This window comes from Quercus suber, unplaced genomic scaffold (genome assembly GCF_002906115.3).
Source record: "Quercus suber isolate HL8 unplaced genomic scaffold, Cork oak 2.0 scaffold_65, whole genome shotgun sequence".
Classification (NCBI taxonomy): Eukaryota; Viridiplantae; Streptophyta; class Magnoliopsida; order Fagales; family Fagaceae; genus Quercus; species Quercus suber.
In genome coordinates, this window is record NW_027069530.1 from 158,648 (window position 1) to 181,845 (window position 23,198).

Consider the following 23,198-nt stretch of genomic DNA (forward strand, 5'->3'; position numbering starts at 1 on the left):
TTTCCAAATATAAGTATAATGCTCATATTATTGCAACTTGAATTTTAAGATAATTTTTTGAATATTTATCATTTTTATTGCATTCTAAGAGCCCATATCTCTAATTTTTAATGGCTATTTTGTTTTTATTATTCAGCACAAAATTAAAGAAATTGGTCCATATAGAATAAAACTCATACTTTTCAACCCTAAAATTAAGAAAAACAAACAATTTCTGAGCTCAAACTAAAAAATGACTTTAAGGCCCAATTAGTTCAAAATGGACTGAAGCTTTTTGGCTCTGAATTGACCAAATTAGATTGAATAGATTGAAATGCTATGTTAATGTAGTTCAAAAAGAGTATAACAATAATAAATGCTATGTTTTAGCTTTTAGGGTTTGACTTACTTTCAGTATTTTTTTAACTGGATATGTCATTCTATTTTAAATATACAATGGCAAGTGGTAGTAGGTTTTAATTTCCATATTTTATTTAGTTAGTAGATAATATGACAGTTTCTCATTAAAAGAAAAAGAGATTCTAGTTTTTTTTTAAAAAAAAATGAAGGTAAGCCAAACTCTAACTTTTAAATATTATAATGTCTTTCTCTTTAATTAAACCCTTATTTTCTTGTTTTTTTCCGACATTGTTTTCCTTTTATAAGTTTTGCACCTTAAAAAAAGTTGATAAATAGGAAATATTTCTATTTTTTTAAATGAATTTTAACTTATAAAAAAGACAGTAATTCACTAACTATATTATAAAAAGCAATCCAAAGAAAAAGAGAGAAAAAAAAAATCAGATTATAATCGCAAGGGTAAGATTAAATTATGAAGTGGTTTAGATTGTTTTCGGCAGGATGAGAAATTGCCCTCTTCAACCCTCTTGATTATAAATATAAGATTGTAGATTGGATGGTAGGTGAGGTCTTAAATTTTGATAGAAACGATATAATTTTAACTTATGGCATTCGTTACATGATAATTGCTTTTTATTTTTAACTCAAGACACCAATTAGTTTTTTATGTAGGCAGGGTTTGAATTCCAATATCTTATTTGACGATAAAAAACTTTACTAATTAAGCTAACTTTTTTTTTTTATTGGACCAATTAAACTAACTTGAACCAACAAGTTCTTAGATTTAAGACCCACCACACCATATGCATATATAACTTGCCATTCAAAAAATTATTGGCAAGATTAAATGCATCTTAAAAAATAATAATAATTAGTAACAGAGGTTATGATGACAAATGACCCTTATTTGTGTTTTCCGAAAATGCAAATTGTAATTATATTAAATTTATTGCCACCTGATTCTTGATGTGATCAAATGGTTTTGTTTGGTATGTGCGAGATAGAATCATAGAGCTTTTGTTTGGCGTGCGTGAGACTGAGATAGAATTTTAATTTTTAAGGATTACAAATGGAATAAAGATGGAAACCACATTAAATTTTCTTCCATTTTCATGGCTATCTAATGAATTGCACCTAACCTGTATTCTTGCGTTTCCAAACTTGCAATAAGCGCTTTTACTTGTGTCATCGCGTGTGTTTTTTTTTTTAACAAAAAATTTAATACCTCAAATCTTTGTGCCAGGCCTTTGGCATAAATACCCCATACTAATGGTGATTCTTCTAATCCTATATTTTCACGCAATGCTTCTTGTAATTGTACATATAGGCATAGCAACCCCTATCTCCCCAAACCCACCATGGAGACTAAGGTCCTTGAAGACCAATTCTTCAAAGCAAAATTCAACTACGATGTCCAACAATATTGGATCAATGATTTACCAGAATATATTCGTGCTTCCAGAATTATTAAATCTAAATTTGAATGGCATGTCCACAACCTCGTCTCCCTTTTCTTTTTTTTCTTTTTTTTTTTTCTTTTTTTTTTTTGTGTTTTCTTTGTTTTGTGATTCAGTGATTAAAGTTTTATGAATCCATTTTTCTTCTTTCATTTCTGGTAAAACTTTCTTGCAGTATTAACCAATGTATGAGAAAAGTGAGAGTAGAAAACCGCTCATTGTCTCTCTCTTTCTCTCTCAAAGTAAATTTCTATATCTTAATATAGATATAAGAAGAAGAAAAAAACTTACAAACTAATGATATATAACACATAGTTTCTCCGCCAATTCCTTTTAGTTTGTCCTCTCGGGGATAATATTTGCATCTTTTCTTAGATGCAAAGAATGAATCAATTTAGGATGGAAAAACAAAATGTTCAGCTTTTTTTTTTTTTTTTTTAAATCGAAAAGATGAGTTATTATACTCAACCAAACCATAGATGTATTAGGATCATTACTTTTTTGCCTTCCTTGGCCCAAAACCAATTGAAGTTTAGATTCCCCACTTACCCTTTCCAAATACTTCATATTGGAATTCTGTTGATAGTTTTTCTTAGTTTTTCGTAATTTCAGTTGCATGGTACCAGTCCAAAATTTCCACATCCTAACTATATTCTCAGACTAGCATAAGCTTAAGGATCCGTTAGGATTATATCCTCCAAGGATTTGTAGCACCTTTTTTTAAATTTTTACTAAGGGGTCAAAATTACAAATTGAATTCTGGTTTTTATCCTAGTTCAAACAATCAATTAACCATCATGTTATGTTGCTAACTAACTGTTTGATGTTTAATAATCATTTTTCAGCACTCAGGCAAAAAATAGCAGGCACCAAAGGAAATCCACATACTTGGTTCCTCTACCAGTGTGGATTATGGAAATTATCCCTGGCTAGGGTTGGTATGTCCTAAAACTCTTGACCAAGTCCTCTTGTTTGTAATTTGCTATGTTCTTCCATTTCTTGCTTATCATGTCTTTGACATAGACTACGTACAGGCTAGTATTTTTATGTTGAAGTATTTTATAATTTTTATTGTTTTCACTTGTCTAACATTCATAATTTGCATTGATCAACAGAAAATAAATTTTCCATTCCTTGCTACTCTCAATAGAGCTTTGTGTCTTGCTTTACTTGTCTTGTCTCGGTCCAGGACCTTCAGTTTGTTTGCAGAAAAGCCAAACAAGTCTGGTGAAAATTTGTTCAGACATTAGCATTTTTCTTTCGTGTATTGCCAAAAATTATATAGCTATCTTTTTTGGTTATTTTTAATTTTTAAGGCTGCAATCAGTATAATATTTTTATTAAAAAAAAAAAAATCAGTATAATACTGCCATATAAATTGAAGTAAAGAGAGGACTTAGAAAACCTAATCACATGAAGTCCCTAAAGAACCTGAAGATCACAAAAAATAAACTAAAATAAAATTCAATGAAAAGCATCCTCAGTCTGCTTGGTTCTCGAAAGACACTCAACCTTGTTACCACAAACGTATGTATATTTCTTCAATTCAGTGTTTATTATTAAATCATCTGCCTTCGAATTATGACATTATATATGTTAAGTGCTTAGAATTTGCCCCACCTTTTGCTTTAAAGAATGCAGAATGCACGATCTACATTGTCTGTTTGCTATAATCTATATAGTTTAGACCAATATATTAATTTTGTTTCTATTTTTTTATTTTCAGAATTGAAGATTATCATACTTTTGCTCAAGAGTGTAGATGGCATTCAATAATGTTCTTTAAATTAAAGGGCTTGCTAAATCTTTGAAGGCACAATAAGCCCGGAAATTCTGGAAGAATGTAGATGACATTCAATAATGTTCTTTAAATTTAAGGGCTTGCCAAATCTTTGAAGGCGCAATAAGCCCGGAAATTCTGGATGGAAGGTCAAATTGAACAAATGAGGGAGCATGTCAAACTCACACACCTAACGACCATCAATCTTACAGCCATGAAACAAAAAAAGTTATACTCACTTATATACCGCAAAAGTTTTGAAAATTGTCGTAAAATTTATTTATTATTAGTCTTATTACAAAAGATCATGTATTTGTACCGTTGTACCAAGTTTTTGTATGTAAAAATCATGTTGAATGTAAGTTATCTATGATATAAAGCATGTTACTAGAATTAATCCAAGTTGAATGCATTTGGTCTTACATTCTTATGTTCAGTTCAGTCTTCTTCTCAGCAGAGTATGAAATAACATGAGATAAATGTTTTTTTGATAAGCATAAGTGCATAATATGAGATAATTTTTTTTTTTTTGGATAAGTATAACATGAGATAGATGTTGGGGCCAAAGTTTGTGAAATTAAAGACGAAGTAAATGTTAGATCGATACTCAAACAACAAATGTGTGGAAAACACATTCTTTTTTCTTGCATTATTTGCATTGCAAACTGGCTCTAGGATACAGTGAAATCTACTTTGACAAAGTTCCACAATTATCAATTGCCAAAATCTTATCTACAGTAATTCTTGCCCTAAGGGTTCATTCTAATATTGTGTGATAAATAAGCCACACTCTCAAGTTTGAACAGTTTTCTGTTACTATTTCAGTATTAATGTGGAGGAGATAGTCATGAACTACTTCAAAAAGCTTCATACGCTTTAATTAGTATCATTAAAGCTAGAAACGTAATTCATAAGGGCAACCATTGGAGAATTGGAAATAGAAAGTCAGTGCGAATATGGCATGATAGGTGGCTACTAACACCATCTATGTACCAGGTCGTATTCCCAAGAAAAATTTTACAAGAATATTTGAAGGTGAGGGAATTAATCAATGAGGTTCAAAGCGATGGAATAAGGACTTGATAGATATGGTGCTTATGTGTCATGAAGCTGAATAAATAAAAAAGATTCGTCGTAGGAACTCACTCCTGAAGGACAAGCTTATTTGGATTGGTAATTAACAAACACTTATTCATGGTCAAAAGTACATATAGGGTTGGTTTGAGCATGAAATCTGCAAGCAATAGAGGAGAAAGCTCAAATGGTGAAAGAATGTGATCCATTTGAAGAAAACCATGGAAGATGAAGTCGAGTCTTGCAGCTCAGTGGCATTGCCTGGTTTTTCATATGAGGACAAGGGTTCAAACTCCAACTCCACCCCCTTGCAAAAAATGAATATTAAAACAACTGTGGAAGATGAATGTGGCAAATAAAATCAAGATGTTTGCCGAGTGAAGTCAGGTGTGATGCATGCCAGTGAGATAAAGGAATCCACTTCTCATGCACTGTGAGGTTATGAGAAAGTTGGTGTCAGTAGTTTTTTTGATGGTATACAACAGAGGCTCACGCAACAGGTCAACATTGTGAGTGTGTTTTGGGAGGTGGTTGATAACATGCTGAATGGGGGCCGGAGCTGGCGTTTACCATTGCATAGAGAGAGTGGGACCAGTGAAACAAGATCCAGCATAGGAGAAAACTAATGATGCAACACATAACTCAGCAAGTGCTACATAATATTTGACAGAATTCCAACAGGCCAAAGAAATAGTGAGATAGATCCCTCCATGGCAGCTTGCGCAAGATTTTCAAGGCTCAATGGCAGCTTGCACAAGTAAAAAGATAAGAATGGTTCATGAAGCCAAACATAAATAAGTTGTGGCAATTTTTCAAGCTTTGCTTTTCAACAGATTATCATGGAAAGTGATATTCTTTCAACCATCCAAGCACTGAAGCAGAAAGAACTGAAGAAGGCTTTCAAAGATTTCATAGGGTGCAAGATATCCCATATAGGCAAATATGGGGAACAAAGTAGCCCATACTTTGACCAGACATGCCTCGAGGATTTAGTGCTTGGATAGAGGTGCTTTTGGAGAAATATTTAACCCCAAAACTCCAAATTTCTCATGAATAAAACTATATCTTCTTTATATATTTTTTAAAAAAGGGCCTAGAAAACTAATCATTGTACTAATAGAAATTTATTAACCAAAAAAAGGCAAATCTTCTAAACCATGTTCAGTTCGTGCAAAGCAGTGAAACATCACAATGCAAAAAAAACATTTACCTCAATCGACAAAAGTTCATACAAATTTAAAAAGATATGCAAAATTTGTTTAAGGTGGCTGGGTGGAACAAAACTGCTGTGCCGAGGTTCATATGGAACCTCTTTGCAAGTGTTGGTTCTATTCGGGCGGCATGGGTTAAGGCAGATATAAATAAAAAATAGAAAGGTATACCAAACTAACCAACTTGAATAAGGAGGCAGTATATATTTATCCCTTCTAGAGAAAAAATCATATGGTCCCATCATCAATCCGTTCCAAACTCTCTCCTCTAAATTTGTAAAAGTCCAACATTTCTTCTTCCACTGGATGGGTTTTGCCTACTATGACAAGGCAATGCAGAGGTGTTCCAAAATCAATCGTCTGTAGTTGCCTCATTGTACCTGCAACTATCATCTGATCCTCACTTCCCAGCCGAGCAAATCCAACACAATCGGTGTCTTCGTTGTAGGCTGCAGGACAATGCAAAAATCACCAGTCCTTAAATTACACATTATTTTGCAAAACTTAATACATCATATTTAGAGCAATTGAGAATTGATTGTGGCAAAATATGGGGTATCAGCTCATGGAAGAAGGCAGGTAGCCACCCAGGCAATTGCCATCAGTTTTATACAAGCAGTTTGCATAAATTTTAAATCACACTCAAGTGGTAAATTTGGTGAACCAAACACATCACACACACAAAATCTACACTTGAAAGTGAAGGCCTGGATGGAGGAAAAATGACCCTTACCAGATCCTCCTTGTGTTTTCTCAACCTCCAGGAGCTGCTCAATGGCAGTGTTTATTGTCATGTATCTAGGTGGTTCATACTGCTTTCTTCCTCTGTAAGAATTCAAGGGGCAAAGCAGTGAAATCATAATCAGTATAAGCATTGGTAGAAGTGAAGTAACGGTATAGAACATAAGAATCACAGAAAATTGAGAAGGCAATCATTCAGTTTAAGTACAGACCTGCACAAAGATTCCAGAGAGGGTTCCTTCACCCGTATATCTGCGGCAACGAAAGAATTTGCAATGACATTTTTTAGCATAGACATCAAGAAATGGCACAAATCGCAAACTAGCCAAAATTCAGATAACTTTTTTTTTTCTTTTTTCTTTTTACTAGATAAGTGAGTGGCACATGTTCGTCCACAAAGAAGGAAAGGATTATAGATTCTCAGAAAATCCAAAGGCTACCAGGACTAGAATATAGAGTCATTCACTCTAGATGCTATGTTGCTTTTTCAGACACCTAAAGCTATGAGGTCTAGCCTCTATGTTTCTAAACCAGGATGACTGACTGTCCAAGATTTTGATAAACAGAAAAGACCATCAAAAGCTGCCTGTTCATAATTGAGGGATCGGTGAGAAACACACACTGATACTATGATGCCATCATACATGAGTAAAGTAACAGGCCATAGTCTTCCATAAAGATGGACTTAGATACCTAAGCTAGGTTTATAATTTAAAATGCACAGAAATACATTTAGATTGAACATTGTTGTGAATGCAAAAGTCAGTGCTCCTTTGTTCTAAATTACTTGAAGTGTGTGCATATGTGTGTGTGTCTATAACATAAAATTGGGTAAACGTGTTTGGGTAATTCCAAGAGATTGCTACTGATATACCAAGCTATGTCTTTCTTATTTGAAGAGATAAAAGCTGGGAGAACCTCACCTAGTAAGCAGAGTGTATGCAATCCGAGCAAGCGATTTTGTTTAATCTTCTCATAAAAGCTATCAGGCCTCCATGTTTCGGTAAAGAACGGTATTGAAATGGTCTCTCCATAGCGGTAGAGTTGTAGCCCACATACACCAATTGCATTCATCACTGATGCATTGTGCACCACCTTGACTTCAAGCCCCATTTTCTTTGCTCGTACAACAAGATCACTGTGTGTAGTTGCTCTGGGTTTGAAACCAAAGCATTAAACAGACGAAGAATACACCCAATAGAGCAAATCCAATAAAGAACTATGTTACTCCTATTGAAATCTGTACTTTTTTTTTTTTGCGAAATTTGAACCTGGATGTCATGAACACACTAGGAGATGCCAACCAATTTTGCTACAAGGCTATTGGCAAAATTTTGGATCATTCCTCGATTTATACATGTACATTAACTGTTATTTATGGTATTTGAGAACCGATGCAGAGTTTAAGCTCCATGCAAGATTTTACTCCAAATACTGAACATTAACTGATTTTTTTTTTTTTTTTCTTTTTCCCCTAATTGATAAAATACCAATGCCCACTAGTGCAAAACTAATGTTTCTTCACTTGCAATACTCAAAAGCTTACATTTAAACACACACACAATAATTCAATAAACCCCAAATATGATCCTACTAGAGCAAACCACAAAAGCAAAAACAAACAAGAAAAGTAGCATACCCAAAAGGATCCCCAACAACAAGGAAAGCCACGTCAGACTCACGAGCCTCAGATAGAATACCATCGGCTTTTTCCTCTACAATTTCCCTATCCGCAAGCGTAATTGATTTCCCATACAATTTTTCCTGCTCCAATTAAAAAATAAAAAAAATACCCAAAATAATCTGAAAAAGAAAGAAAAGCAAATATTGAGAGAGGAAAGAGGGTACGTACGAGTGTGGAAAGGCCATCGGAAGAGAGACCGAAAGAGAGGAGAGAAGTGTAGGCCTCAATGTACACCTTTTCGCACTTCTTCACAGCTTCTAAACCTCTCAGAGTTATGTCCTTCTCATCGCCCAGTCCTAGGCCTACTATGAATAACATCTCTCTCTAGCTCGTAAACCCCGAACTGTGAGTCTGACTGAAAACTATGAATCAAATTCGAGCTGTGGCTGGCGGCGGCGGCTATTACCTGATTGGATGCGGGTTAAAGAGTGAAGACAAGTCGGACGGACAGACTAAACCAGTTTATTTCAGGATGCCAAAAATGCCCCCCCGCCCCTTCTGTCAATTTTCTCCGACAACACTACCCGCCTACAATTTCACATCATGCTATTTTTTTAACTTATTTGAAGGCTGAAGCAATTTCATTTTTACATGGTTCAATTACTAACATTTAACTTATTATTATGTATACTACCCTCAAAAAAAAAAAAAAAAAAAACTTATTGTCATGTACTAATCTTGACAAGATAGTTGATTGAAAAATTGGATATAAATTTTTTTTTTAAGTTTTAACCTATTGCGTTTGTTTCTGGTAATATCTCTTTATCATTAGATTAAAACATTAATCGGTTTTTGGTGTAGGCAGAAACTGAACCCTAGATTTCTTATTCAACTATCAGAAACTTTACTAGTTGAGCTAACTAAAATTCAGTTGGATATAAAATTAAGTGTGTCTTAAGAGGCTAAGACTTTTTGGATTTTCTCTAGCCCAAAATCTAACAAATAAGTTTATAAGTCTCTCACACACACATTTATATATATATATATATAATTATTTGAATCTTTTATGTAATATATATTATTTATTGTAGGGTCAATTTTTGTTGCCCAAGCCCAAAGGATATGGGTTAAGGGCCCAACGAACCCAGAACAATGAATTTGTAAAGAGTGGATCGAAGGTTTAGGCGCTCGCCGGCGTGCAAGAGGCATGAACTACTTTCCTTTTTATTGAAAAATACTAAGAACAATTTACAACTGAGGGATGCTCCTCGGCCATGGGCCGAGGAGCCTTTTTCTTCCCCCCCTCCTCTTTTTTTTTTCTTTTTCCCTACACTTTGCTTCTCTTCCTTATATATCTCTCACTCTCCCCCTTCCTTCTTCCTTCTGTCGATCATCTATTGGCCTTCTCCCTGACCGTCTATCCCATCAAAGGTCATATCCGTGCTCAAGTGGTTCCCCCTGATCAATGTTGCCCTGTCAAGGGGTTACATCCCCATTAATGCGTCCAGAAGGGTTAGGTGAGCGTATTCAATGCCGAGGTGACAGTTCGCCCAAAGCTTACCCTTCTCCGTACCGAGGTCTCGGACGCCCGAGGATAGGGTCATCCTCAGACCCATTATGCGTCCTCGGCGTGGGCCATTTGGGCCTGGGTTGAAGTGGGCCAAGGCTACTCGATTTTTTGGCCCCACATTTATAATTTAATTCTTTATATATAAATATACTATTACCCTTCCAAACACTTGTTTATGTACTTTCGTTGTTACCATCTCGTTTGAATTGCCCTACTCTTTTCCATATCAGTTTTCCCTATCCTCGAGTAGGGGTTGATACACTCATAGTCTAATCCCACCCTATCCAATGATTCGTCCTTCTATTCTCTATCCATACCCAATCTTTGATGGATTAGGTTAACATATTATGAATCATATTAAACTTTGTAATAGAGAGCAAGCAAACAGGTCAAGATGGGTCAGCTTGGGAATGACCTATTCAATAACAGATCAAATTATAATAAGTTACCATTCATATTACTCATACCCCTTTTTTATAGGTGCTATTGGGCGTGATCTAATTTTATCAAATCTAGTCGTAGTTCTCATCTTATTGTTCTTTGTAAGTAGTTGTTGTGATGACCTATAAGGTTGTTGCAACCATCTTGCCATTCAACACAATTTTTAGTAATGATGAGAATTCGAGTTTTTTTAAGAACATAAAAATAGGGATGATAATAGAACGAGATTGAGTTGGATCATGGATGCCTTGCCCCCATCCCATACCCTCTTATGGAATAAAAACAATCTGCATAAAATTGGAGCACGATAAGTTGAGTAAAGACTTGATTGTCCATTCTTATTTAACATTTTGTTGTTGTTGATGGGAAAGCGAAGGGGTAAGGACGATGGTAAGACTATTGAAAGAGAGATAAGTGTTTTGAAAATAGAAATAGAATATATATATATATATATAAAATAGAATAAATAATATATATAACTAATTTAAATATATGCGTGAAAATTATGTATATATACACACACACATACAACCAAGTCAAGGTGGGGCTAGCAAAATCCGATCCTACCCCATCTCTTCTTTTGGGTAGGGAAAACCCTTCTAGGAGAGGATGAGGTTAGTTGGATCAGAGCAGGAGGGGGGCATTCACCATCCCCAAATAAATTTGCCACCATAAGCCTAAATAGTATTCTCAAACTTGCACATTTTCAAGTATAGAAACCCTTGCATTTATCAAATAGCAGTTGGTGTGTTAAAAACAAGATTGGAGAGTGCCCACATTCTTGGAGTTGGATAGCTGTTTATCGAAAAAAATACATGACACTAGGTTTCAATTTTCAACCTGTTTCAGCCAAAGAAACAGTGCGCCGATTATTCTTTCAGCCTTATTTGGTATATCATAACAAACATTAGTAAAAGAATGAAGGTGGATGGTTATATCAATAATCAAATTGTACAACAGAAAGGCATGAAAAACACTTTGGCAGAATGTATAGTAGGTGTATAGAAACACATGTAGGAAATGCGGATCTCTTCCTGTTTCTCTAGTAATGAGTTAATTTTCCAATGTATTGAAATCAAAATCACTGCTACTTCTTCTTGGGTTCAGTCATCATCCTTGAATTCTCTGTTCAAAACAAATATGCACTCCGTCAACAAAAATTCAAGCTTTTTCATATTTTTTAGTAGGCAAGTATTTCATGTTGGTTATACACATATGACTAGAAGTCCCACAAAGAAAAAATTTAAGAACTTAAGAAATTAATATAACATAATTAGGTTCAAACTCATAAGTTTAATCTTTTGGGTTAAGTGGTGTCATTATATATTATACTAATTTCTCAATTGGAATATCTTACCTAATAAGTTATTAGTAATAACCAGCTGATCTATTGGCTAACTCATCAGTAGGATTTGCATAATTGGAACTAACTAAATAGTCTACTGCATAAACATATAATTGTCTTTCTCAATATATTCCCAATACAGAAATCTGGACTTTAAAACTATTTGGTTTATTAAATCAGCAACATCTAAATATTGCTGTGATACCTTATTAGGCTAAACACAGGTAATAAACTGGTCCAGTTTAATTTCTTGTTAATGTTATTATCTCAATTGGCATAGTGGTTTTTCATTTATATACTGAGCTGTTGTAGTCAAAATTATTACCTTACTTCGTTTATTTTCTCTTCTGCTCCATTTTTTGGCAGCACAAGAGAAAAAAACCAAGTTATATTAAAGAAATCCATACCTGCGATCAAGGTATCGAGGTTGTATCCCACTGCCTTGACATGTGGTGCATGTTAATGAACCGGCACCTTCACAATTGATGCATCGAGAGATGTCCTTCTCATCCCCACCAAGCTCTACTGTCACTGAACCAGTTCCTAGGCAAAATCTGCATTTCTCTGGTGAAGAGTTATCCACTTTCATGAGAGTAAAGATTTGAAACAGCTATCAAGCTGATTCTTGCCAAAAAAATTTGAGTTCAATATGGAATTGCAGTTGAGTAACTGCCCTTCTTTTTTTTTTTTTTTAACTATATGGTATTGCATATACAGTTTATTTGATCACCCTGGTTGCCAACTTTCTATATAAAATCTAAGCCTACATTTGCAATTTGCTTTAATAAAAAGTCAATAAGTTTCTGAACATAAGTTAGTCTATAAGTTATGAATAGTTCTGCAGTGTGACGGGCAATGTAAAATCCTAATTCTTGCCTGTTAACTGCTGTGAATGTAAATGGGACAGAGTTTACTTCCAACCTGGTTTGGAAGAAAATTCCTCCAACCCACTACGTGGTGATGCAAATGGCCATCCACATGTACCTTTTGTCACATTACCTATTTAATAGATCATGTGACTTGTTTAAATAATTTAATGAGTCGTGATTTAATACACGTGGATAGTTGTATGAATTGCCATAAAATGGGTTGAGGGGGATTCTCTCAAAACCTTTTCTTGATTGATTTACATTGAATCCATGTAAATATGTAAATCAATCAAGAAAAGGTTCTTTACGCCATAATAACAAACAATTTCACCAAAATCACCACACCTTGTGGTAGCACTAGAGATAAGAAGCTGAGTCTACTTCTCAAAAACCACAAAGAAATGAAGCGAATCTATAACCCATTGACTAGTCCAAGAATTAACAGTTGACATTGGGGAATATCCATTTAATGAATTCTCATAATATGGTTCAGAGCAATCCTAAGGACACAAATTTTTTAATAACATTTTTCACAACTTGCTAAGGTCACAGGTTGTCATTAGAGCAACATCACTTTCACATAACTCCATCACTAACATTACTTTTATTATGAACCAATCACAATAGGCCACATGAGCAGTTGTGAAAAATTTTGTATCCCTATAATTATTGAATTGTTGAGGTGCAAAATTTTATAAAAAGAGCTAAATCGTGTGAAAATTATGGACATTATCCAGAACCATCTTAGTTGTATTAAACTGATAGATAAGAATCCCGCAACTTGACCCATTGAACAAATAAAACAAAGTATCAACTTCTTATATTACACACCATTTGGAACATACCATTCAATCTTCATTCCTTCTTTATTAACATAAAATTTCTATAGTTTTCTATATTTTCACTCAATTAGCTTTAAGGCAAACATGAAAATTTCACAATTCAGAGCAATTTAATACTATTACTTACGTGCACCGGTGCCATTGCAAGGGAAGCATGGCTGAGTGTTATCTCGCTTTGACTGCAGCAACATAAACAAAGAGCCTCAATTTTAGTACACTTCAGCAAGTAAAACAAAATAGAATTTACCAAATCTAACATTACAAAATTAGAAATTTACAAGAAAGTGGAAAAAGCACTTACAGCATTATCAATTTGGGTTTCATAGAAGACAGGAATGCCTATCCCAATTGCAACACTAGCAACCCCAACAGTTATTGCCACCACCTGAAAATGTTATTTCCAAATCACTCATAGAGAAACAAGGAATATGTTATTATAAAAACAAAAACAAAAGGGAATGGAGAAAGAACCGTGTTTTGATCAAGATCAAGAGCTCGAATGCATGGATAAGACGCTGGTGACCGTTGATTTCTTGAGGATTTGTAAGAGAAAAAAGAAGTGGTAGGTGAAGAGAGCTTGAGAGGGCAACAAAGAAATGGAGAGTGCAAGCGAGGGAGTGAAGGTGCTAGTGACATTTTTTAATGTAGTCCAATTTTTGTGAGGTCTCTATCTCTAACACACAGGGTGTGAAAGACTTTGTTTCTCACCCAGTAGAAGCAGTGTGGAACTGAAGCAGCTAGAATTGAAGTCCATCACTAGTGGATTTGGATATGTGGGGTAGGTACAAATATTAACCACCATACACTTGGAGACTTACATGTATCACAATTCACAAATGGCAAATGGTCCTCCACGTGGATTCTCCGCTGTGTACTGTATATATATGTGCATTTTGTGAAATTTGGGCTTAAATTTTTTGAACAGCCCAAGCCCTCAACTATAACAAGTCCATTTTGTTCTCTGGCAGGACCAATGGGAGTTTGTGACTCTGAAATCTGAATCTGAATGGCCCAAGTTTCAAAGCATGCCCAAGTCTTGTGTGTGTGCCAAGAGCTAAACGATAGGAAGGTATTTGGGGTATCCCCATATGCATCATAATTTTTTTTTAATATTTAAAAATAGAATTTTTTTTTTGAGAAACCAAAAATAGGATATAATTAATTTCTACTTTTAGGCTTATAGTGCGAGCTCCATGATTATTATTCATTATCATCATGACATCATGCTAAGAATAATCATTATGGTGTTGATAACAAGAAATTTTACTAATAGAGTTAATTAAAACCCATATACATTGCCTTTCTTAGTCATGAGAAAATTAAGATTTTAATTTTGAAGGAACCAAAGTGGGAACCAAAAAAAAACAATGTTATATTTTAGTAGAGGAAAATATACTTAAAATTAAGAATAGATATACTATACAAAATCAAACTATTCAAGCAATAAATAAATAAATCTAGTATCTATCTTACAAAATCAAATTAATCATTTATCATAAATGAATTTGATGTTCTTTTGAATCTTGAAAATAATTTATGATTGATTTTGTACTAAATTTGTAATAATTTCATTTTCAGTATATGAAGTCACGTAGTCTTTTTAGAAAACCACCTTCTTTTTTGTTGCTGTTGATATCCATTTTTGCAACACATTTTCTAATAGCCCGATTCAACCAAGCCCAACTTCCTTATGGACTCAATTCATGTATTATATTATATTTTATTATTTTAAGCATGACCCAAGCCCATGGGACTTATTTGGAAAAATTGAGGGAGTATGGTTTGGAGGGTATGAGTCGGTTTCTTTCGAACTTTTTGCATGAGCCCAACCCATGCGTGCTACCAAGCTGTGAGAGACCGCGCCCCCGGACTGTTGTAATGAATGTTGGGCCAAACCCACATGAATGAGTGGAGTCGTGTTATTGCCTCTCAAAATGAAGGTTCGACTAGTTATATTTTTCCCTTTAGATTAAGGGTTTTACAATGGAGTCACCACTTATTTAATTATTGGGATAAATAAGAAAACCAAAATTGAAAAATTCCTCATTTTATTAATTTTCAATTGAATTTACATTGATCATAGGAAAATTACATGGCTTTGGCCCTAGATACAATCTAAAATAAAAGTACATGGCTTTTTTTCTTAGTTACAATCTAAAAATTGAAAATTATAAGGATAAGCATTTGATCTACTAACCCTTGATCTAAGTTCGGAGGCTATGTTACAAGGTGGGAAGGTGTTAGGCACCCACCTTGCCTGGTGAAATCGGTTTTCTAGACTATGGTGGCCAACATTCATATCATATCATCTAATATGTCAATCAATTTGCATGTTGAATTTAATGTGTGTGCATGTGATAAACCCTAATTCCATTTACTAAGCATTGTATTTGGATTGAAAAATAAATTCTAGTGAATGTGTGTGATTAGTGATATCTTAGATTCAAAGATTTGAAAGAATTATGAAACAAACATATTTTTCATATTTTTGATGTGAATTTAAGATTAAAATTAGTCTTATGCATGAACATGTGATGAACAACCAAGAACATATGAAGAACATATTAGAACAACTAAAAACATTCAAACATATTCAAAGGAATTTAAATGATCATTATCATGCTTTAATCTTAAATTCTCATCATAGCAACACAAGAAACAAGTTACAGAAAGTAAAATAAATTCTAGTGAATGTGTGTGATTAGTGATATCTTAGATTCAAAGATTTGAAAGAATTATGAAACAAACATATTTTTCATATTTTTGATGTGAATTTAAGATTAAAATTAGTCTTATGCATGAACATGTGATGAACAACCAAGAACATATGAAGAACATATTAGAACAACTAAAAACATTCAAACATATTCAAAGGAATTTAAATGATCATTATCATGCTTTAATCTTAAATTCTCATCATAGCAACACAAGAAACAAGTTACAGAAAGGGATTGTACCTTCATGCAAGATCCATATGGTAGAAGATGAGACTCTTGGTAGAGATCCTAAGAGTGGAAGAAAAGAAGAGTTAGGAAAGGAAGAGTAAGTCTCACTCAATTCTTTGAATCTTAAGAAGACCAAGATATGACAAGACTACTAAACTTCACTAGAACTCAAGAGAGGAGAAGAGATAGGAGTTTTTGTGTGTTTTGGAATGAAGGAAAGTGAGGGTTTATATAGTAGTGGTGGAGGGAATATGAATGGAAGGCCATTTAATGAGGGTTGATAAGGATCATGAACCTAGACCTCATTTTAGCCTTGAGGAAAATCTGGTGCATTAAATGGAAAGATTGGTGGGAGTAGGGAGCAGGCCAAAATTCGGTTTTCCCGTAGCTATTGTAACAGCTTGGAGAGCTAATTTTGAAAAATCATATCTGACTTAATTCTGATCGGAATTGCCTCATTCTTGTGCTCAAATTGAAGCTCCAGATGTCTAGTTTCTGGAAAAATTAACCTCATTCACAGATTCAAAGTATTCTGAGAGATATTGATGAAATGGTGAGCAGAAGTCATTTGTTAGAAAATGGTTTCAGCACAATTAACATTAATAGGTCCCAAATTAGCTCCCAATTAACATTAAATGGCTCTAATCACTCTCATTTCAGACTTAATTGGTTCTAAATTTACTCTAATTAAAAGATAATTGCACAAATTACTCATTGAATAATTAATGTTTAACTATCTAATTAATTAGGTATATGCAACCTCACCATAAAATGTAGTCCTAACCAATCAAATTATGACACGTCATTGATCTCAAATTGATTACACTTATAACCAATTGAAATCAATTGTTCATAATCACATATAGTAGGACTAAATTTGTGATAGTGCATCTCAACCATTAAAATTTGATTTAATGATAACTTTCAATCTGGTGGTCCGATTAAGGCTTATGACCAGTTGATTTGATCGTTACAACATCAAGATCATTTTAGTGAAATAAGATTAAGAATCTAGTAGCCAGAATCAAGATGTATATTTCTAATACAAAATTACCCTTTTACACTCCATGTGAGGTTAAATACGGGTTGCAAAATGGGGTGTCAACATAAGTGAGTAAGGGACACTGGTAGCACCTTAGGCTCATGGAGGAGGTCTTGTATCTAAAATTTTCACCTCAAAAGAACTTTTATGCTCTGGGTGACTGTGCCCTTAATTTGCCTAACTCCATTTTCCACACCAAAACACAGCTGACCCTAAACTAATTAGCTAGCCTATTGTAGCCACCAAATGCAGCTATCAAAAGCCTACAATGACAAGGAAACAATAGCTAATGGAGTCAGCCACTTTATTTCCAAAATCATACTAAAAGTATGTTAAATTCTTCCCTAAACAAAAGCAACCTAAGTCAAAACACCAAATTAGTATCATAGGGGATAAAATCCTCTTCCACTACTCAAAAACCAGTAATTAGCAACACCTCAAGTTCAATACAAAAGACCCTAATTAAAAATCAACTAACCACGTTTTACCTATATACATGTGTTGAGGACCATTTTTTGGGCCCACGTGGTATTACTTCATTGGCAACCCATGTCACATCAACATATTATTATTTTTTGGGTAAATCTATTTAAAACCCAAAATAAGCTCATATCTCATTCAATTACATGGATTGGGCTTACATGGCCCGCGAGATCCTTACTTCAAGAGGTGGATTCATGGTCCACATTTCCTCTTCATCAATTGGGATAATAACCCCACGACATCATCAACATCAACATATGGATCAGGCTTAAGCAATGAATCAAAGTTTATGGCCTATATTACCTTTCTTACACTCATGGTAAGTGGCTTCTTCAACAAGAGCCCATATTTACACAAAATGACAACAAAACTCGAGGTACGTTATCTCACCTTCGGTTTATGATCCAAGCTCATAAGTCACTTTGGGAAAATTTTGGGAGTCGTGGTTTGGAAGGCCAAGAAATATTTTCAGTAAAGCTCTAGCGGTTTAAAGTTGATAAAAGAGACATGTTGTTTGGCGTGTTTTCTCCAACTTCCTAAATTTTGATGAGTCCGTGTGTAGCGGGTAATATATGATAAGCATTTCTTATCACATAATACTTTAGATGAAAAAATTCCCTATTGTTCTTTTCCTAATGCTTAATATTCATTATGTGACAAATACTCAATATCCCCAGCCATCTAACTGCTGGGAGAATAACTTTTCATTCAATCCTTAGCTGTTGCTATACAAATTTAGAAATTTCATTATATCATTCTACATAAACTACACTACTTCTTTCAACTAAAATCCAACTCAAACACGTGGCCTAAGCTGATTGGCTATCTTTTATCTCTCTTTATACAAAATATTCATGATATCTCTAATACCCAGCTGCTGTCTGCCACAATCAGACCATATATTTTTCTGCTAGCTGTCAGAGCAGAGCATTAAGCACTCTTCTTGCTCACCAAGATTATGTCACAACCTAATGAGGCCTTGACCAAATCTCTAAAACTTCATTGACTTTCAACCAATCCTTCTATTACTTGCTAGAAATGTGTTGTATTGAAACCTTGGACCAAAAACACAAACACCCGAAAAGAGAAGCATTTCCAGCTAAACCCTACCAGTGTATTCAGCACTTGACACCTGGCTGGAAGTGATATCATCAACCATTTAATGCTGAAATCCCAGCAGCTATACCCAAAATAGCAAGATACCCTTGAAAGTGATCTTACCATTTTTCAGCCAAATCTATGAAATGACCTCTCCAGCAATCTGAAATGACCCATCTGGCCTCATTGGCTTCAGCCCAAAGCAAATAGCTGTTTCATGATAGATGTCACAGCTTTTCCTGACAGCTAGGATAGCTTTTTCATGATAGCTGTCATAGCTTTTCCTGACAGCTGGAACAGCCTTTTCAGAATAGTTGTGACAGTTGACCCAGCAACCTAAGCATTATTGATTTTTTCACTTTTGGCTAAATCCAAAACCAACTAAAGTAACTATCTTTTTCTTGCCAAAATACTTTCATTTTCTGCTTCTCTTTCCCCAACAGCTCTTACCCGAAATAATAAGAATACCTTAAAGCTAAACATACCATTTTCGGCCAAATCTTAAGATGGATTCTCTGAAAGGTCATTGCTATTTGGGATAGATTTTGGCTAATATTCTTTACTTAAATACCCCCTTAAACTCAGCTCTAAAGGGGACCCTTCATCAACACCTTAAGGGGACACCAATGGAGGGGAAATCTCTCACAAGCTTCCCTATTCTTTCTTCTTTGGATTATCTTTCTAAGCTCTTAATGAAGTGCTGAACTTCTGAGTTTTTAGTTTTCAAATTCGGAACTAAACTCTTCAGCTTTTAACTCCTAAAAGCCATTCATAAGCCCTCATACAATCCTAGCAGTAAATCCCAGCAGCTTGGCTAAACACACTACAATACTATTACTCTCTTATACTCTTCATCTCACTCTCCATTTTCTGAAAATACATATATCTTGTTGCTCATATCTCTAAACATCTCTTTCTTCACTTCTTTTACACAGTCTCATATACACTTACTACACCATTACATATAACACACCACAACTCTTCTAAGCTCCACTCTCATACTTTCTCACTCTGAAATCCAAGCAACATTGTTAAACACACTACAACACTATTACCCCTCTTATACTCATTCTCCCACTCTCCATATTTAGAAAATACACCTATCTCACTACTTCTATCTCCAAATACCTAAACATATCTTCATGCTCTTCTGTTACAAAATCTTTCCTCTTGAAAAGTAATCTCTACAACTTCTCTAGCGGTTATAATCTCACATTTTTACTATCTTTAACCTTCATATCTCTCATACTTCCATATATCATATATTACATCTCACAAAACATCTATATCTTTTACCATCTCCACACTTCTCAAGAGATATCAAACGCTCATACTAAAAGCCCTTCTCATGAAAGACATGAACTTCTATTACTAAAGCCTTTTTCCTAGAAGGCACCAAGATCTCATATCAAAATCTTTCTCTTAGAAGGCACATATACTCCATACAAAAGCCCTTTTCATGGAAGGCAATACTATTCATAACTTCATAAAAACTAAAAGAGCATTGTCAAGGAGAAAACTCATTTAAGCGCATGATAAGACGTGCAAGCTTAACTAGACCCTATACACAGCTGGACATACTCTCTCTCCCTCCAGTTGCACCTATTTTTTCCCTTAATCTTGAAGTTATCATGGCAAACTGCCTCTCTACCGCTGAGGTCACTTTGCTGGGACATTATCAGCTCATAGAAGCTATACAGCTGGGGCTATAAACCATACAAAGATAAGTGACTTTGCTTCCTTATCTTTAAATTTACATCATTAAGTATATAATTGCTTCACATTTAAATACATATTACTTTATTCCAACTATTATTACAACTATTAACCAAGGCTTAACTCATTTAAATGCATGATAAGAAGGGCAAGCTTAACTAGCCTCTACCGCTAACATTTTGCTAGAATCCTATCAGCTCAGTGATGCTATACAACTGGAGTTATAAACCATACAAAAATAAGTGACATTGCTTCCATATCTTTAAATCTACATCATTGACTCCATGCTTACTTCATCTTTAAATACAAATTATTTTATTTCAACTACTATTACAACTACTAATCAAAGCTATCATATCAAGCACATATTACATATTTACTCAACCATTATCGTGATTCGTAGATTTTGGCCTTAATGATTTTGTAGGCTTAAAAATACACTGATAGCCGTTGGACCATGTGGCCTAATATTGAGTTCTGGACACAACTCCCCAAAAAGAACCCGGGCCTAGTAAGGTCATCCCTCTAACGGATCACAGTGGCTGGGCAAAAAGGCCCCTGAACAACCTAAAATTTCAGAGTAAAAGCCCATTCAGCCAGTCAATAATCTCACAATTCCAAAGTTTGGGGGTGGAAATATGGGTACAGGGGAATCTTTCCTCTCTTTCTTACAACCTCTCTCAATTTCCTCTTTTTAGTGACTGTGGGTCGAAGTTTCAGACCTGTTAAACCACGTTTTCCCCATAGAGTTGAAACTTGAGAGCAAAAACCCATTAAGTCAGGAAACATTCTCATAATTCTAAACCTTAGGGGTGGAACTATGGGTACAGGGGAGCCTTCCCTCTCTTCCTCATAACCTCTTTCAATTTCCTCTTCTCGGTGATTATGGATCGAAGTTTCAGACCTGTTATGTTTATATACTTTTTTCTGCACTTTTGTTATTAGCATTTTGATTTTCTCTTGTCAAAGCACCATTAGCCTTTTGTTCATTATACATTTGGAATTTTGGGCTTGATTCTCCATAATAAACACTTCTAAAGAACCCAAGGGGAGACTTGGGCCGTTTTCGCTTTTTTGGCCCTTGTCGCAAAACGTCCCCGATATTTTGGCGACTCTGCTGGGGAGTCAAGTAGCTAAAACAAGAGAAGTCATGTATTCGAAGATGCAAAACCAACGAAAGGATGATGTTGCTCACACCAACTTGTCATTCTAAGAGAAACTGTATGATACTTTGCCGCGTAAGAAGAGCATAGTGTAGTTAAGCTGAAATAACTTCTATCCTTAGCTCATTGAAGTGCTAGAGATGCTCTAAATCATGTGACAAAATCGCTCCAACCTCTAGAAGCCACCTAAGAAGTGAATTATGGGAGGAGAATTAACTTTCTTATTCAAGGAAAACAAATTTCTTCCACTCATCTATATTATTTTTTTAGCTATCATTCCTATGGATGAATCATCCTATATCTCTTGCTTTACATCATATTTGTGAAAAATTTTTGTTGTAGCTTGAAAATGCAAAAATGGTAAGCCACAAGTCCAACCACGAAGGGAATGACGACTCCGACCAATAATCAACAATGCAAAGCCTTGAACATCAATTTCAAACCAAGAACCCCAACGACAATGGCTAAAAGCTTATTCTCAACATCTTCTCAACACGTGTCCTTTATTGTTGAGTTGTATTGTTGTTGAATTAGTGCCAAGCATATAAGGGCTGTTGCCAGTGATTGACTCATTTTGGGATGAGTATATTTGATGCTATGTGCAACCCTTTGGAGCTGAATATTTTTTGCGTTACCTCTAAATAAAGTCTTCGTCAAATTTCTAAAGGTCATAGCTAAGCCCACCGCAAGTCGCTAGATATTCGACACACCAAGTCTTTAAGTAGCGATGTTTCATAAATCTGGTCTTGAAGTCATACGAGCGATATGCTATTGGCAAAGCATGCTTAAGATAAGACTCTAAGCTTTCTCTTTACTAATTTATCTTTTTTATATATTGCTTGAACCATTTCAATCCTTCAAGTTTTTTTTTTTTTTTTAATCAAAATATTTTCTACAAGTTGTTTGTGCTACTTTGCATAGCCATGACTATCGTTTACTAATATAAATCACATTTGCATTTAAGGTGAAACGGAAACCTTCTCGGAGCACCCAACAACAAAGGAAATCCAAACTCAATTCCCTCTTACTAAAGTCGTGACACACTCATGCACACTAAGCTATGACGAGCTCATGCATCCAAAATCATGGTTGATCCGTGCGCGCCAAGCCATGACATGTTCATATATCTCAATTCGTGACAAATGCATGCATTCCAAGTCATGCCAACGCCTTAATCATTCTTGAATTCAAGATTATGCTTGAAGAGGGAAGCGTCAATGTTGCCATCCTCAAGAAAATTGCTCTTGGCATGCACCTTTAAAGAATGCTTTGCTAGAGCTCGCTTTAAACATTGATGTCAAACAGCTCAAAAATCACAAGCTGGTTGCTAAAAATCCATTCCAAAGATTTTTAAGTGGAATCTTAGTATAATGTGGAAACTTGGAATAAGCGGCATAGAGGCTAACAATAGAAATTGTTGTGCTAGAGATGCTACAACCCTACACCAACGTCTCTAAT

General features: G+C 34.8%; 2 protein-coding genes across 2 annotated transcripts; both read right to left on the bottom strand.

The window, feature by feature from the left end:
- Positions 1 to 5,829: 5,829 nt before the first annotated feature.
- On the bottom strand, positions 5,830 to 8,843 carry LOC111990871 (probable diphthine methyl ester synthase). Its single transcript, XM_024022645.2, has 6 exons — positions 8,455 to 8,843; positions 8,242 to 8,366; positions 7,526 to 7,755; positions 6,815 to 6,854; positions 6,595 to 6,686; positions 5,830 to 6,310 (listed from the first exon to the last, which is right to left on the bottom strand). The coding sequence occupies exons 1-6, from the start codon at positions 8,602 to 8,604 to the stop codon at positions 6,090 to 6,092; spliced, it is 858 nt and encodes a 285-aa protein (XP_023878413.2). The 5' UTR covers positions 8,605 to 8,843; the 3' UTR covers positions 5,830 to 6,089.
- Positions 8,844 to 11,015: 2,172 nt separating this feature from the next.
- Positions 11,016 to 14,062, bottom strand: LOC112024861 (protein SPA, chloroplastic). Its single transcript, XM_024057511.2, has 5 exons — positions 13,765 to 14,062; positions 13,595 to 13,678; positions 13,421 to 13,472; positions 11,990 to 12,146; positions 11,016 to 11,362 (listed from the first exon to the last, which is right to left on the bottom strand). The coding sequence occupies exons 1-5, from the start codon at positions 13,927 to 13,929 to the stop codon at positions 11,341 to 11,343; spliced, it is 480 nt and encodes a 159-aa protein (XP_023913279.1). The 5' UTR covers positions 13,930 to 14,062; the 3' UTR covers positions 11,016 to 11,340.
- Positions 14,063 to 23,198: the final 9,136 nt, after the last annotated feature.